The sequence below is a fragment of the Microcaecilia unicolor genome, chromosome 5, assembly GCF_901765095.1.
Source record: "Microcaecilia unicolor chromosome 5, aMicUni1.1, whole genome shotgun sequence".
NCBI lineage: Eukaryota > Metazoa > Chordata > Amphibia > Gymnophiona > Siphonopidae > Microcaecilia > Microcaecilia unicolor.
The window spans coordinates 103,104,853-103,119,930 of NC_044035.1; the positions used below are offsets into that span (position 1 = coordinate 103,104,853).

General features: G+C 45.5%; 1 protein-coding gene across 1 annotated transcript in view; it reads left to right on the forward strand.

Moving 5' to 3' along the window:
• Window positions 1-9,216: 9,216 nt before the first annotated feature.
• Window positions 9,217-15,078, forward strand: part of SIRT1 (sirtuin 1) — a 111,512-nt gene continuing 105,650 nt past the window's right edge. The window contains exons 1-2 of the mRNA XM_030203130.1: window positions 9,217-9,665; window positions 12,608-12,724. Coding sequence (XP_030058990.1) covers window positions 9,251-9,665; window positions 12,608-12,724 — 532 coding nt within the window. The 5' untranslated portion in view covers window positions 9,217-9,250. The remainder of the gene's footprint in view (window positions 9,666-12,607; window positions 12,725-15,078) is intronic.

A 15,078-nucleotide genomic window follows, 5' to 3' on the forward strand; every position in this document is an offset into this window, starting at 1 on the left:
TTATCTTATCCTTATGTGTCCTTCTGTCTGTCCTTCCCTTATCCTTTTTGGTCCTGTCTGTTTGCCCTGATTTAGATTGTAAGCTCTTTTGAGCAGGGACTGTCTTCTTCATGTTCAATTGTAAAGCGCTGCATACGACTGGTAGCGCTATAGAAGTGATTTATAGTAGTAGTAGTACTTTATCCTCTGGAGAGTTTTTTGTTCTTCAGAGTTTGTGCTTTTACTGCACCAGGCCTACCTGCTAAAACGGGCCTTACTTCAGCCCCCTCCTACTCAACTTCACCACCGGTTGGTCCCCTGGGACTTTTGGGGAACTTGGCTTCCATCCCTGTGGAGGATCCAGTGCTTAAACGTTCTTGTATGGGCTCTTTGTCAGATGGGGGATCAGTGAATGTAATTTCCCCTGCCCCTTCCCTGGTGGCTCCTTCAGAGGAGTCCTTGCGCCCTTCTAGCATAGACAACCCGGAGGAAGGGGATCTCCTTCAAGAGGAGCCCGATGATCCCTCGGCCATGCACATTTTTCATAGAGATCAATCGTCTTCTCTTGGACGCATTGAAAGTGCTAATGTTGCTGACCCTGAGGCGCAGGCCTCGGCTTTGATTAACCCGAAGATGGCAAGTACAAGGAGACCCTCTAATGCGTTTCCGGTGCATGAGGCCATACAGGAGCTTATTTTGGATCCTGATCGTGTCTGAAGGTGGAAAAGGCTATGTCGCTGGAACGGGCAGCTGTATTTTCACCCCCATATGGCCTCATGCACCGGAAACGCATTAGAGGGTCTCCTTGTACTTGCCATCTTCGGGTTAATCAAAGACAATTGATCTCTATGAAAAATGCGCATGGCCGAGGGATCATTGGGCTCTTCTTGGAGATTTCCTTCCTCCAGGTCGTCTATGCTAGAAGGGCGCAAGGACTCCCCTGACGGAGCCACCAGGGAAGGGACAGGGGAAATTACATTCACTGATCCTCCATCTGACAAAGAGCCCATACAAGAACGTTTAAGCACTGGATCCTCCACAGGGATGGAAGCCGAGTTCCCCAAAAGTCCCAGGGGACCAACCAGTGGTGAAGGGGAGTAGGAGGGAGCTGAAGTAAGGCCTGTTTTAGCAGGTAGGCCTGGTGCAGTAAAAGCACAAACTCTGAAGAAAAAAAACTCTCCAGAGGATAAACTCCCAGAAAGCACCCCCGGAACACTACCCGATTCAGCAAAAGAGGCCCCAACAGAGATGCCACTACAATTGTTCTCCTGGAGCGCTACTGAGCGTGAAGAATCAATGGCAGGAAAAATTGCAGCGGCCTGCTCGGCTAGCACCATGTCAGTGGACGACATCAAGATGGCATGCACATCCTGCGCCTCTGTGAGGGAAGGCACTGCGTCCACCAAAGCTAACCTGCCAGAACCCCCGAGGCTCTCAGCGCAGGGCTGAAGAAAAAAAAAATTCCCAACAAAAGTGAAAGTAAGGCACTTACTGAGATGGGAAGGGGGTCTCCCTGCCATGGTCCTCAGGAGGCAGGACTGTCAGCACACAAACAGTGTAGTAAATTGCTCCTCAGATCTGCAGAGAACTGCTCCAGCCGACTGAGTATCTGCTGTTGTTGTTGCTGTTTTTTAAAACAGCTCTCTCTACTAGGAGTAGCATAGTGGTTAGAGCAGCAGACTTTGATCCTGGGGAACTGGGTTCAATTCCCTCTGCAGCTCCTTGTGACTCTGGGCAAGACACTTTAACTCTCCATTGCCCCACGTACAAATAATAAGTACCTTTATATACTATGTAAACTGCTTTGAATGTAGTTACAAAAAAAACAACAACAGAGAAAGGCAGTATATCAAGTCCCTTTCCCTGAGCTTTTTTTTTTGTGAGGAAGGGAGAGCTGCATGAAGACAGACACTAAACCCTTGGAGGAGAATATGGGGAAAGAGACCGGGGTGAGGCAGGGACCCAAGACAACACGTATGCTCCCCAAAATGGCGCCACTGGCCAAACATTCCCTTCCTCAACTGGCCAACTTGGAACAGGGGGTCCCCATGAAGGAAGATTCCAGGAGCTGGTAAGAAGCCGTCCACCGCCTTCTGGAGATAGAGATATACTGACTAGGGGGCTGGCCATCCAGGACCACTGTCTCCAGTACAGTATTCTCTATCTCCACCTGCTGGTACATAGTGTTTTTAATTACCTCTTCTTATAGACCTCTTTCTGACTCTGTCATACGGGGGACTAAAGGTACTTATTTCATATAACAGATTCTGTATAGTTTCTTTGACCTCCATTGTCACCCAATCACAAGGTCTATTCTGGGGTGGCATTAGGAGCCGTAATTGAAAACTAATTCCCATAATTACTGCTTTCTGTTTGTTTTCTGGATCTAGATATACTCTGGGCCATTTATGTTCCCACATAAATCTTATTAAACATCTGTCTAAGTTTCTGCAAAGACTGAGTGTCACTTGTATATGATCTACCTGGTAGGCTAAATGTAAGGTAAAGAGAAGATAGAATCAATAAAAATAAAGACAGAGATAGGTTTAGATAGATAGATACATTTTATTTCTTACCCAAACACAGGTCTTCAAGTTGATACAAATACAGACATCAGATTCTGGTTTCAGCCGCACAGGGCTTCGCCGTCTGACAGAAGCTTCGGAGAAGACTCTCAAACTGAGCCAAAATCTCCCCTCTTTTATACTCTATCTTCTCCATAGAAGTGAATGGTGAGATACCTAGCTCCTAATATTTCGCAATTTCTGAGATCATACTTTCCCATGCGATCTGCTATCTGATGTACCCACCTCCTTCCGTTCTCAGCTACTGCTAATTATCAACATGTTTTGGGAAGCGTTGAGATAACAGTTTCACATCTTCCGGCTGCAATACTTTTCATACCTTTCTCATGAACTCTGTATTACCTCTGTATCATTGTATACCAAAACTAATAAGCTCCATTTTATTCATCTGATCTTTCATTACAGATGCTATATTTGATTTAAAAATTGTACCAATTTGTGTCAGAAGTCATTATTCAGACCTGCTTTTTGCAGATTCTCAAATATTAAATCATTTACTTGTTGTTTGGCCTAGTCAGTACTTTTTCAGTTGTTTTTGGCTGCATAGCTTTGGCCATCACTATTCCAGTGGTAGCCTTAAAGCTAGGCCATATATTAACAATAGACACAACCCATCAGTTTCTGGATTCATCTGCTGTTGACGCACAGGAAGATTGTTTAAGGACGCTATCACATGGCTGTCTGAGCATACAACTGTCAGATGCCATTTCAACTGAAATTTTGTTGGGACCACCAGATGTAGTGAAGGCTTAGGGGGTCTTTTACAAAGCTGTGTTAACATTTTTAGCTTGTGGTAAAAATCAGCTGACGGTAAACGCTGAGATGCCCATTATATTCCTATGGGCATCTCAGCATTTACCGCCAGCTGATTTTTATCGCAAGCTAAAAATGTTAGCGCAGCTTTGTAAAAGGCCCCCTTAGTATCTGTCGACAGTTCTTTTGTAGCTTTGTCAAATGGTTCCAACACCATAACAACTTCTGCCAGCAAAGCAGTCATCAATTGTGCACAATTTGGTCAGGAACAGCTTGTTTGCACCTGGTTCAGTGGCAACTGTGTGTAGCTCCTCCATATTCTCTGCCACAGATTTCAATAAGAGTAGAACACAGTTCCACTGAGTAGACTCACACTGCTTGAGCGTTTTCTTCAATGGACGGTTGACTTTTGTTCCCTTAGTGAGTGTAACACCTCCTTGCACAATATTGTAAGCTTGTTTACCTTACTGGGGAACTCATTCAGATTAACTTTACTTTTAGACTGTGAGCCCCACCAGAGACAGAGAAAGTACAATACAGTCTCGATTATCCAACGTAAAAGGGACCAACTCGTTTTTGGTAAGTGAACAGTCAGATAATACAGAAAACAATGTTAACCCCTTAAAATATGCACGGAAAACATACTGTATGCATAAAGAACAGGCATAGTGTATATTTAATTTAAAATATTAACATTAATCAGCAATGAAAAAAATTGTACAGTTTAGGGAATGACTGCTCATCTTATACAGCAGGCAATTTGAGCACAAATACAGAGCAGTATACAGCACTGTATTTCACAATACAGCAATTGTACAGCAGGCAATATGAACAGAAGTACAGAACTGAGCAAGGGAACTTTATTTATCTACTGCATGTTCAGCCTCACTTGAGTTATTTTCTACAGCAAGCAATGTGAGCAGAAATACAGAACTGAGCAGAGCCCTGTTTCTCAAGGTCACTGATTTGTCTTCGCTAGTCAATAACAGTATGAAGCAGATATCAAGACAGCAGAACTGGAACTGGAAACTTTCCATACTCCAAGTTCATAGGCAAAACAGATCTAAGAAATGAGAGTAAGAATAAAGAAACTGCTGTAAATGTTATGAACAGAAATAGGTGTACATATAGTACTGTACTACCGAAAACTCATCGTGCACAAGAATCTTAGTTCCGTTTCTGCAAAAGCACGGTCTCAGAACCAAAATGGTTCCCTGGCAAGTTCAAAACAGCTTTAATGGTTCCCTTGCTGTAAAAGCGGAGTCCCAGGTCCAAAAATTGCTGCCATGCTAAAAAGCAAGATCTCAGCTGAAAACTTAACGGTTCCCTCGCCGAAAAAGCAGGGTTCTAAGCAGGGGCGTATCTGAACTGCGGCGGTAGGGGGGGCCAGGGCCAGAGTGAGGGGGCACATTATAGCCCCCCCCCGCCGCCGCCATTGCCAATCCCCCTCCCCCCAGCCGCTGCCATTGCCAATCTCCCCCCTCCGTTGTTGTCGCCTACCTTCGCTGGCGGGGACCCCAACCCCCGCCAGCCGAGGTCCGCGTCCTCCTGCCGCTGCCGGCTGCCGTTAAAAGAATTCCGTCAGCTGGCGGGGGACCCCCAACCCCCGCCAGCCAAGCCGAGGTCCTTTCATTTCTTCTTCCAGTAAAGCTGGCGCCGAAAGTTTCTTCTGAGTCTGACGTCGCTGCACGTTGTACGTGCAGGACGTCAGACTCAGAAACAGAATGAAACTCAGAAGAAACTTTCGGCGTCAGCTTTACTGGAAGAAGAAATGAAAGGACCTTGGCTTGGCTGGCGGGGGTTGGGGATCCCCCGCCAGCTGACGGAATTCTTTTAACGGCAGCCGGCAGCGGCAGGAGGACGCGGACCTCGGCTGGCGGGGGTTGGGGTCCCCCGCCAGCGAAGGTAGGCGACAACAATGGAGGGGGAGGGTTGGCAGCGGTAGGGGGGTCCAGGGCGAAATCTGCGGGGGCCCAGGCCCCTGAGGCCCCACGCAGATACGCCCCTGGTTCCAAGTCCAAAAACTGCTGCTATGCTGTAAAAGCAAGGTCTCAGCTTAAAACTTCATAAATGGTTACCTTGCAAAAAAAACAAAAAACAAAACAAGAGTCCCAGGTCCAAAAATTGTAAAAAGCAAGGTCTCAGCTCAAAACATCTTTAACAGTTCCCTCACTGCAAAAGTGGGATCCCAGGTCCAAAACCTGCTGCACATATAGTACAGTACTGGAAAACTGGAAGAGAAGCCGCATGCTTCTTAACGGCAATGAGGGGTGCATGAAAGAGTATCAGTTGCAAAGCATGGTTCCCTTGCAGAGAAGCACAGTCTCAGCTCAAACATGGCTTCCTTGCAACACGTGAAGCCGGAAAACAGGAAGAGAAACCACGCGCTTAACGGCAACACGATGACATCACCGGGGGGGGGGGGGGGGAATCTATCGAATATGTGAAATGGTCGGATTAGCAAAGGTCGGATAATCAACACTATACTGTACTTGCATTTTTTAATTTTTATTTTCCTACTCATGGCAGGCTCAATGCGGCATACCTCCCTTACCTTGCATATGTGTACAGTGCTGCATACCTCTAGTAATGCTACAGAAATTATTAGTATTATTAGTAGTAGTGATGGCTGGACTCCATGAGAGAGTATGAAATTGAGATTATGACCTGCACAACCTATTCAGACCTCATCTTGAAATGCTGCTTTAATATTAGCTGCATTATTAGTCACATAGATGAGACTAACTCAGTGGAGATTACACTGTACTATCTATACTATGTCTTATAGTTCCACATTTTTCAACAAACGATTCCAAAACGGACCACAATAACAGTCTCTAATATCAGAGAAAATGACATATATTTTCAAAGCACTTTGGGAGGCTAAGTTCCATAGGTTTCTATGGAACTTTGGGAGGCTAAGTGCTTTGAAAATGAGCCTGATAGCATAATAGTGGATGACATCTACCAAAATACTCAAAACAAATCAATGACTAGTCTCACTAGTTTGTTTATCAGCAGTCTTCCCCTTGTTGTCAAAATTACTGAACACATGCAGCAGTGGGATAAACATAAAGAAATCCTGTTCAGAAGGAAGGGATCCTCAGAAACTTAGCGGAGATTGGGTGGCAGAGCAGGTGGTGGGAGATGGGGCTAGTGCTGGGCAGACTTCTACGCAGGGGTGTTGTCAGACTTTGGCGGAAGGGGGGTCCAGAGCCCGAGGTGAGGGGGCACATTTTAGCCCCCCCGGTGCCGCCCCCCCAGCCATTATCGCCCCCCCGCCACCGCTGACCCCCCGCCATTGCGGCCCCCCCGGCACCGCCCCCCCAGCCATTATCGACCCCCCCTGCCACCAACTTTGACGACCCCTGCCGACGACCCTCTTGACCCCCCCTCCCGCTGCCAACCATCCTCCACCGTTGCCTACCTTTGCTGGTGGGGGACCCCAATCTCCGCCAGCTGAGGTCCTCTTCTTCCCACAAAGGCTTTGTTCTGTTTCTGACGTTCAGGACGTCAGACTCACAGAAACAGAACAAAGCCTTGCCCAAGCTGGCGGAGATTGGGGTCCCCCGCCAGCAAAGGTAGCCCACGGCGACGGTGGGGGAGGGTTGGTGGCGGGGGGGGGGGGGTCGAGAGGGTCGTCGGCAGGGGGTCCAGGGCCAAATCTACGGGGGTCCAGGCCCCCCTTGGCCCCACATAGGTACGCCACTGCTTCTACGGTCTGTGCCCTGAAAATGACAGATACAAATCAAGGTCAGGTATACAAATAAAGTAGCACATATGAGTTTATCTTGTTGGGCAGACTGGATGGACCGTGCGGGTCTTTCTCTGCCGTCATCTACTAAGTTACTATCCTGCTTATTTTTGAACGAGGTCGGCCATCTTCCGACACAAATCGGGAGATGGCCGGCCTTCTCCTGAAGCCGGCCAAATCAGTATAATCGAAAGCCGATTTTGGCCGGCTTCAACTGCTTTCCGTCGCAGGGCTGGCCAAAGTTAAAGGGGGCGTTTCAGCAGGGTATGGAAGGCGGGACGGGGGCGTGGTTACGAGATGGCCGGCTTCGGCCAATAATGGAAAAAATAAGACCGGCACTGACGAGCACTTCTTCATTTATTTTTAGGACGAAGCCTCCAAAAAGTGCCCCAAATGACCAGATAGCCACCGGAGGGAATCGGGGCTGACCTCCCCTTAATCCCCCAGTGGTCACCAACCCCCTCCCACCCAAAAAAAAAATTAAAATTCATTTTTTTGCCAGCCTGAAATGTCATACCCAGCTCCATGACAGCAGAATGCAGGTCCCTGGAGCAGTTTTTAGTGTGTACAGTGCACTTCAGGCAGGTGGACACAGGCCCATCCCCCCTACCTTACACTTGTGGTGGTAAATGGGAGCCCTCTAACCCCCCCCTAAAACCCACTGTACCCACATGTAGGTGTCCCCCTTCACCCCTAAGGGCTATGGTAGTGGTGCACAGTTGTGGGGAGTGGGTTTTGGGGATTTGGGGGGTTCAGCACACAAGGTAAGGGAGGTATGGACCTGGGAGCTATTTTTTAAGTCCACTGCAGTGCCCCCTAGGGTGCCTGGTTGGTGTCCTGGCATGTGAGGGGGACCACTGCACTATAAATGCTGGCTCCTCCCATGACCAAATGCAGTGGATTCGGCCAGGTTTGATATGGCCGCCATTAGTTTCCATTATCGGCAAAAACCAATGGCGGCCATCTCTAACGCCGGCCCAAATGTTGAGATTTGGCCGGCCCCGACCGTATTATCGAAATGAAAGATGGCCGGCCATCTTGTTTCGATAATATGGTTGGGTATACTGCTTTCTGGGGCCGCCCGTTCGATTATGCCCCTCTATGTTACTATGTTTTCATCAAGGTAAACTCCTCTTTTACATTTTTTTTAAACTGAGGTGTTGGTGTCAAATTTCTGAGTAGAGGTGTGCATGGGATGTAATCTGGTCCCCATCCTCACTCGCTTACAATCCATCCCCTCCTATCCCCACGGTAATAATAACTTTTTTATATCCCCATCCTTGTGGATTCCCATGGGTTTTGCGTTGTTCCCATCGGGCACACACATCTAGCTGGTACTCAGTAACTCCAAGAACCCCCTGAACCCCCCCCCCCCCCAAAAAAAAAAAAGCCTTGGGAATATCCCACGGGTTTGGTACAGGAGCATAAATATAGTAGTTTGACTTTAAGATCTTAAGTTTTTTTTAGTTAGGAAAACGTTTGCATTTTATTATGGAGGGCTAATAAACGTGGTCTGGACACCAGGCTTGCCGGTTTTAGCTATTGTAACTGTAAGATTTATCAACCATGCCCAACAATCAAGAAAAGTTATTTCTTATCACTTCCCCACACCCAGCGGATTTATATTTTACAGTATTTCAGTAGATCATGAGCAGGCAAATCAAACTCCCCATAAGTATAGGCACCACGGTGTGGTGTGTCAGCAGCCCACAAAGTACAACTCTCAACAGAGCTATCAGAGTAGTTCCACAACTTTCTGTTCCATAAGAATCTGCCGTTCGAAAAGAACGTTCTTTTCTAACGGGCGCTGCTGTAAGCGGCACTCGCTACCCTACACCGGCCCGGCAGCGTTGTTTTTTTGTTTTCTGACTCCAACAAGGAGGGTCCAAAGCCATCTCTCCTCAGGAGCTCCCAAGGAAGCGACCCCCTTCCCGCGCCCAAGGACCCACCCAACTCCCAAGCCTAGAGTTCTCTCGGCCCGTCAACGTCAAGCTCTCCAGGCGCCACCTGAGTCTTCGCGCCACGTGACCCGGTTTGTTGTTGTTGACGTCGCGAAACCTGCGGGCCGCGTGGGTGCCAGTGGTGGAAGCCGTGTCACGTGACTCGTTTAAATCTCTTTCAGCTGGAGCGCTGCGAACGGCGGGGGAAAGAGAGCGAGCTGGTCGGAGACAGTTGGAAGATGGCGGACGGGGAAAATTTGGTTCCTCAGTCTGGCAGTCGTCTCTCCGCAATGCCCGAGGGGGGTGAACCGGCCTCCAAAAGATCGCGAATAATCTCGGGGGAGGCTGGGCCGCTGGCGAGATGGTGCAACGAGACGGAAAGAGGCTCGGAGGCGATCGGTGAGCCGGTCCTGTCAGCGGCCCAGCAGGGGGAGGAAGTGCAGGCCACGGCGGCGCTAGTGCGAACAGACAATGGGGCAGGGCTGCAGGGCCTTCCTGTGGAGGAGCAGCAGCGGCGCCGGCGGCCGCAGCAGCAACAGCAGTTGATGCTGGTCCTGCTGCGGGAGGAGGAAGGGAAGCAGCACCAAGCGCAGGAGGAGGAGGTGGAAGAGGTGGTGAATGGAGCTGGAGCCGTTCAAGCTATTGGTTACCGAGGTGCGCAGTTTCTGCTGGCTAGCGCCCCCCCCCCCCCCCCCCCCCCGGCTGAAACCATCACAGATGCTGCTTGAATAACTTTTCCCGGGAACCTTCCCCAGACCTTGACAGCCGGAACGAGCAGGCTGCCCTCGTTATTTATTTAACGTCATCCCGCAGTGATATTTTTTTGACAGTGACAGCTTTCGTGTAGGGACGTGAATCATTTAATGAAAATTTCAATTAATTTACTTTACTTCTTTTGCACATTACGAAAACTATTTCAGTATGAAATGGCATGATAGCTGTAAATGTTTATTTTGCTGGAAATACCATTTTGGGTGTATTTGTGTTGTTTCCATCGCATTTTGCATTGTTGTCAGGCTTAAATACCGCATACAGTTATAGTGGTTAAACAAATAGATCGTTCCTGTACAAATAACTAGTTGCACTTAGTATTCTAGTAGAATAATTATGAAATTAAAAACTTGACAAAATGTTAGCATTTGAATTTAATTGAAGTATAGGGACAGCAGTGCCAATCCAAAGTTTAATGCAGAACAAGTCTGTGATTTAATCTTGTTTTTAAAACATACCTTATGTTATACTGTATGGTATATAGGGGCTCATTTTAAAAACAAAAAAAACATTGAAAATCATCATAAGTTGGTAGGTGTTTTTGAAAAGTTGTGGTTTTTGACACTCTGGGCCCTGTTTACTAAGCCTCACTGTAGGCACGCTAATGCTTTTTAGTGCATGCTAATACTAGACACCCATAGGAGTATATGGGTGTGTTTAGCAGCACACGCTAAAAATGCCAGCATGCCTTTGTAAACAGGACCCAAGTTTTTAGATGTTTTTCGTCACAATTTGTCCAGATTTCAAGGGAGCGTGTTTTGGGTGGGACATGAGTGGCACCAAAAGATAAATGTTTTTCTGCAATAACGAAACAAAATGAAAATGTCTAGCGCCAAAATTAAGACTTTGGCTAGACCTGTTTCTATCATGAATAAGTGACCCAAAGGTGTCCTAAATGACTCTGGGACTCATTTTCCAAGCACTTAGACTTACAAAGTTCCGTACGTTGCTATGTAACTTTGTAAGTCTAAATGCTTTGAAAATATGCCTCTAAATGACCACTGGAGGGATTGAGGTATTACCCCCTTACTCCCTCAGTGGTCACAGATACCCCCCCCCCCCCCAAAAAAAAAAAAGCTGTGATGGTGATAGTACCTACATACTATGTTGTATTGCAGCTTCACATATGATGGCTTTCTTGTTACAGCAGCAGACAGGAGTAACCTAGTGGTCGGTGCAATGGACTGTAAAGAGGAGGATCCAGTGCCCATGTCCCACTCTAACTGGTACATTTGTGGTAGAACTTGTGTCCCCCCCCCCCCCCCAAACCCACTAAATACCTACTGTACCTACTTGACACCTGCAAGCTTGAGGGCTATTATAATGGTGTACAGTAGGTTTTCCTCTGTTCCTAGAGGGCTTACTATACAAAATGTAGTGAGATGTGTACCTGGAACCTCTTATGTGAAGTCCACTGCAGTGTTCCCTAGACTGCCCCACTGCTCTGTTGGGATGTCTGTGTGGCCAATCTACTAAGACATCTCAGTGGCTGTTTTTAAGGGGGCATTTTTCTCTTGGAATTTTTTCCAAAATGGTCTCAAAAGAAAAATGCACTAAGCACAAAACATCTAGAAAAAAGGCAATTTTCAAACTAAAAAATAGATGTATTTCAGGTTCAAAAATAGCAATGTCTGCCATTTGATTTTTGCACAGTTTTTAGCAAAACATCCAAAATTGGACTTAGTCATTTTATCGAAAATGCCCCATAGTATCCTTATTCACCTTACAAATGAGAATACTTTGAAACAGTGAACATATGACTTTATCAGTACCCTTATTAATATTAATTCTAGCTACTGTGAAAGGAGGTGTTGCTGTGGGGTGTATTTAGGTTTAGACATTGGAGGAAAATAATATATACCCGCTGAACTAATATGCAAAAATTATCCACAGCAAATTTCCAAAGCAAAGGCATGTATATATGTGCTTTCACTTTGAAATTGTATAAAATCTGTGGGTTAAAAGCATTTTCAGATATTGTACTACTGTGTACAATTTGAAAATTGCTCCATAATTAAACATGTTACTCCTATAAATTTGATAGTGATTTAATTTTATTTTTATCTTTGGCATATTTCTTTTCCTATGGATTATTCAAAATCAAAATGGTAGGCTGCCAGTAAGAGAGCTTTCAGAAGCATATTTTGGGGTCAGTTTACTAAGCTGCAGAAAATCTGGGCTTAATGTGGGACTTTCCCATGTGCTGAGCCCAGATTGAACTGTGGCATATTTTAAGGGGTTTTTTTTCTGTAGTTTCTTTATTTTCTTTAATTTCTTATATACCATCTGCAAACCTGAAAACTCTAGAAGCAGGTACACTAGGTATTTTTAGCTGCTATATGTATAGCTATGTGGTTTACTTTAGGGCTGTTTTTTTTTTTTTTTAGCAGACTTAAATGGCTTATCTATATGTTTTGTGCTTGAATGTTGTTACTGTATGTATATTTAGTAGTGCCAGGGCAGAAAGAGTGGAACAATTTGGAAAGGCAGAGGTGGTTAGAAGGAGTTTTGCCAGAATTATCCAGATAGTGCTACTGAAAATCCCAGGCCAGCAGACTAGTCACCAGTAAACATACAGGTCCTTTTGAATAGTGGGTTCCAATTTTCTTTAGGCACAATTCTGTTAAAGGTTTAGAGCCTCTTTTATCAAGCTGCGCTAGCGTCTCCCGGTGCAGTAATGCCTACAAAACCTATTCACTTTGAATGGGCTTGTCGGTATTGCCACATGGGAACTGCTAGCGTGGCTTGATGATAGACCCTTAGTACTATATGCTGAAGTATTAGTCACTAGGTAACAAATATTTCTTTTGCCTTTTCCTGTTCAGATAATATCCTTTTGAGTGATGATATTCTTGCCAATGGTTTCCATTCCTGTGACAGTGATGAAGATGACAGAACTTCACATGCTAGTTCTAGTGACTGGACTCCTAGACCACGAATAGGTGAATATTTATTGGTGTGCTTCCCTTAAACACCATTTAAGTTGCATTTGTGTTGAATATACTGTCTTCATAACCAAAACTCTTGTAGTGAAAAATAATAAAATAATATAGGTTTCAAATGAAAGAGCATGTTGTAGAATTTTCATATTGTTATGGTATCTCTTACTAGTGTTTTGCTGAATCCTTACATGTCTCAAAAAGAGAGACCATGCAGTATATCCAGTCAGCCTGCCTGGCTGTATTTTATCCATAGTTAATCATTTGTTTACAGCTATTTCACTCCCTATATCCTAACTATAAAATAAGATGAATATTCTTATGATTTTAGTCACTATTCATGCTATTGTAAACCAAAGCCTGAACCTACTGAAATTGAAATTTGAGTAAATCTGTTTTCCTTAGCGTCCCTCCGGACCGGACCAGGATTGGACTGATGGGTTGTGCTCGCCTACCAGCAGGTGGAGACTGAGAAAAACACTGACTCTAGAGAGCCAATAGGAGCCCTGGCCATGTGACCTTAGCCTCAGTATTTTCTCAGTCTCTCAGCAGGTAGGAAGCGAGCCCATTAGTCTCTCTCTTTCTCTTTTAGAGGTTTACAATAAGAACAACATTGCTACCTCTTCTTCTGTGCCTAGGAATTCTCTGTTAGACGCTGGTCAGGTAGGGACTTCTTTTCCTTTCTTTTACAGCCTCTGGGGGTGTCAAACTCGGATGTCTCCGGGTCCCTCCCCATCTCCCATACATAGCTGGGAAGGACTACCCTTTGTTTAGAAAGGTGTATGTCTTTGGGAGAGGCAGCCACTATAGAAAGTTAAATCTTATAAGCATTTTAAGGAGCAAGCTACATCCCCCGGCTTCTAACCAGCAGACAGCTATGTGTTGTTCTATTACTCTTCAGTGGAGTTTTCCCCATTACTTTAACGAGCAGGCAGCTCTGGTTGCTGTTTTAGGTGTCTATATTATCTAGCTGGTTAAAAAAAAAAAAAAAAAAAAAAAGAGGCAGCAGTAATTTGGAGGAGTTTAGGTATAAAAAAAATTAAAGACAACTTGTCCCCACTGACTGAATGAGCAGACAGCTCCGTTTGATTGCATGGGAATGCTGTGAGTCAGCTGTGTTAAAAAAAAAAAAAAAAAAAAAAAAAGAGTAAGCGGCAGCATTTTGTTTTCAGCCCTCTTTGAGTTGAGCTGTATTTTATTTAGCACTGCCGTTTGTGTTCTTCCCTTAGCGGTTTGTTCGGCGGAGCAGGGCTTAAAAAAAAGAGATTTTGGCGCGAATCGGGTACGCGCGTGCACGCGCTTTACCGTCATGTCCGAGAAGCTGAGACGCGCTGTATGCCAGCGTCGGGGATCTCCTCTTCCGGCTCCTGTAAATATTGTGCGCCGCTGGGGGGTGCGTCGGGACTTTCTCTTTCGCCGTCTTCGGGCCGTTTGGGGCTGATCTTTCTCAGGAGTCGCCTATGTTCTTTAGGGGGGTCATTTCTTTGCTTTTTATGTTTTTAATGTTGAGTAGCTGGTTGCTGTAGCCTAATAGTCAGCACTACAGTCTCTGAAGCTGCTACTACTACTATTTATCATTTCTAAAGCGCTACTAGAAAAACGCAGCGCTGTACACTTGAATATGAAGGGACAGTCCCTGCTCCTCAGATCTTACAATCTCATTAGGTCAGACAAAACAAACAAACAAGAGATAAGGAGATTTTAAAGTGAGCAGGTTTAAAATAAGGGTCCTGAACAGAGTGAATAAGGGTTAGGAGTTAAAAGCAGCATCAAAAGGTGGGCTACAGAACTGGGTGCAGGTCCCAGTTTTAGTAATTTATTTCTTTTTCTGGGACTCCTGTATGTCTGTGTCCCACTATATATACATTACTTGGCCAGCCTGTTTGATGTTTGTTTCTTTATAATCTCAGGTGGCGTTTGTCTGTGGGCTAGGAGCCAACTTTTCAAAATTATTGGGGGTGCTAAGTCCAATGAAAATGACCCCTCCCTGGACATATACATGAGTTTTTCTCAATATTGGGGGTGCTCAAGCACCCACAGCACCCACAGAGTCGGCTCCAATGTAGACTGTGGGAAGGTAGTTCACAGTTGTGGTTTTTTTGTTATAGCATTTTTCGAAAGGTTGCTTTCCATACCAGGATATTTCCTATATGTTAGCTATACGTTTGTTCTTCCACAGGCATGGTAAGGATGTTATCATAGGTACATGCCACTCTCACCTGTTTAACTTTGTGTCATGAAATCATAGTTGCAGGCTACTCTTCCATGACAGTCATCTTCTTATTTCCTCTGTCCAGGAGTTCTTGCGGTTTTATTTTTAGATGGTTATGCTTTTCATTTCGCCTCCTTTCTCTATC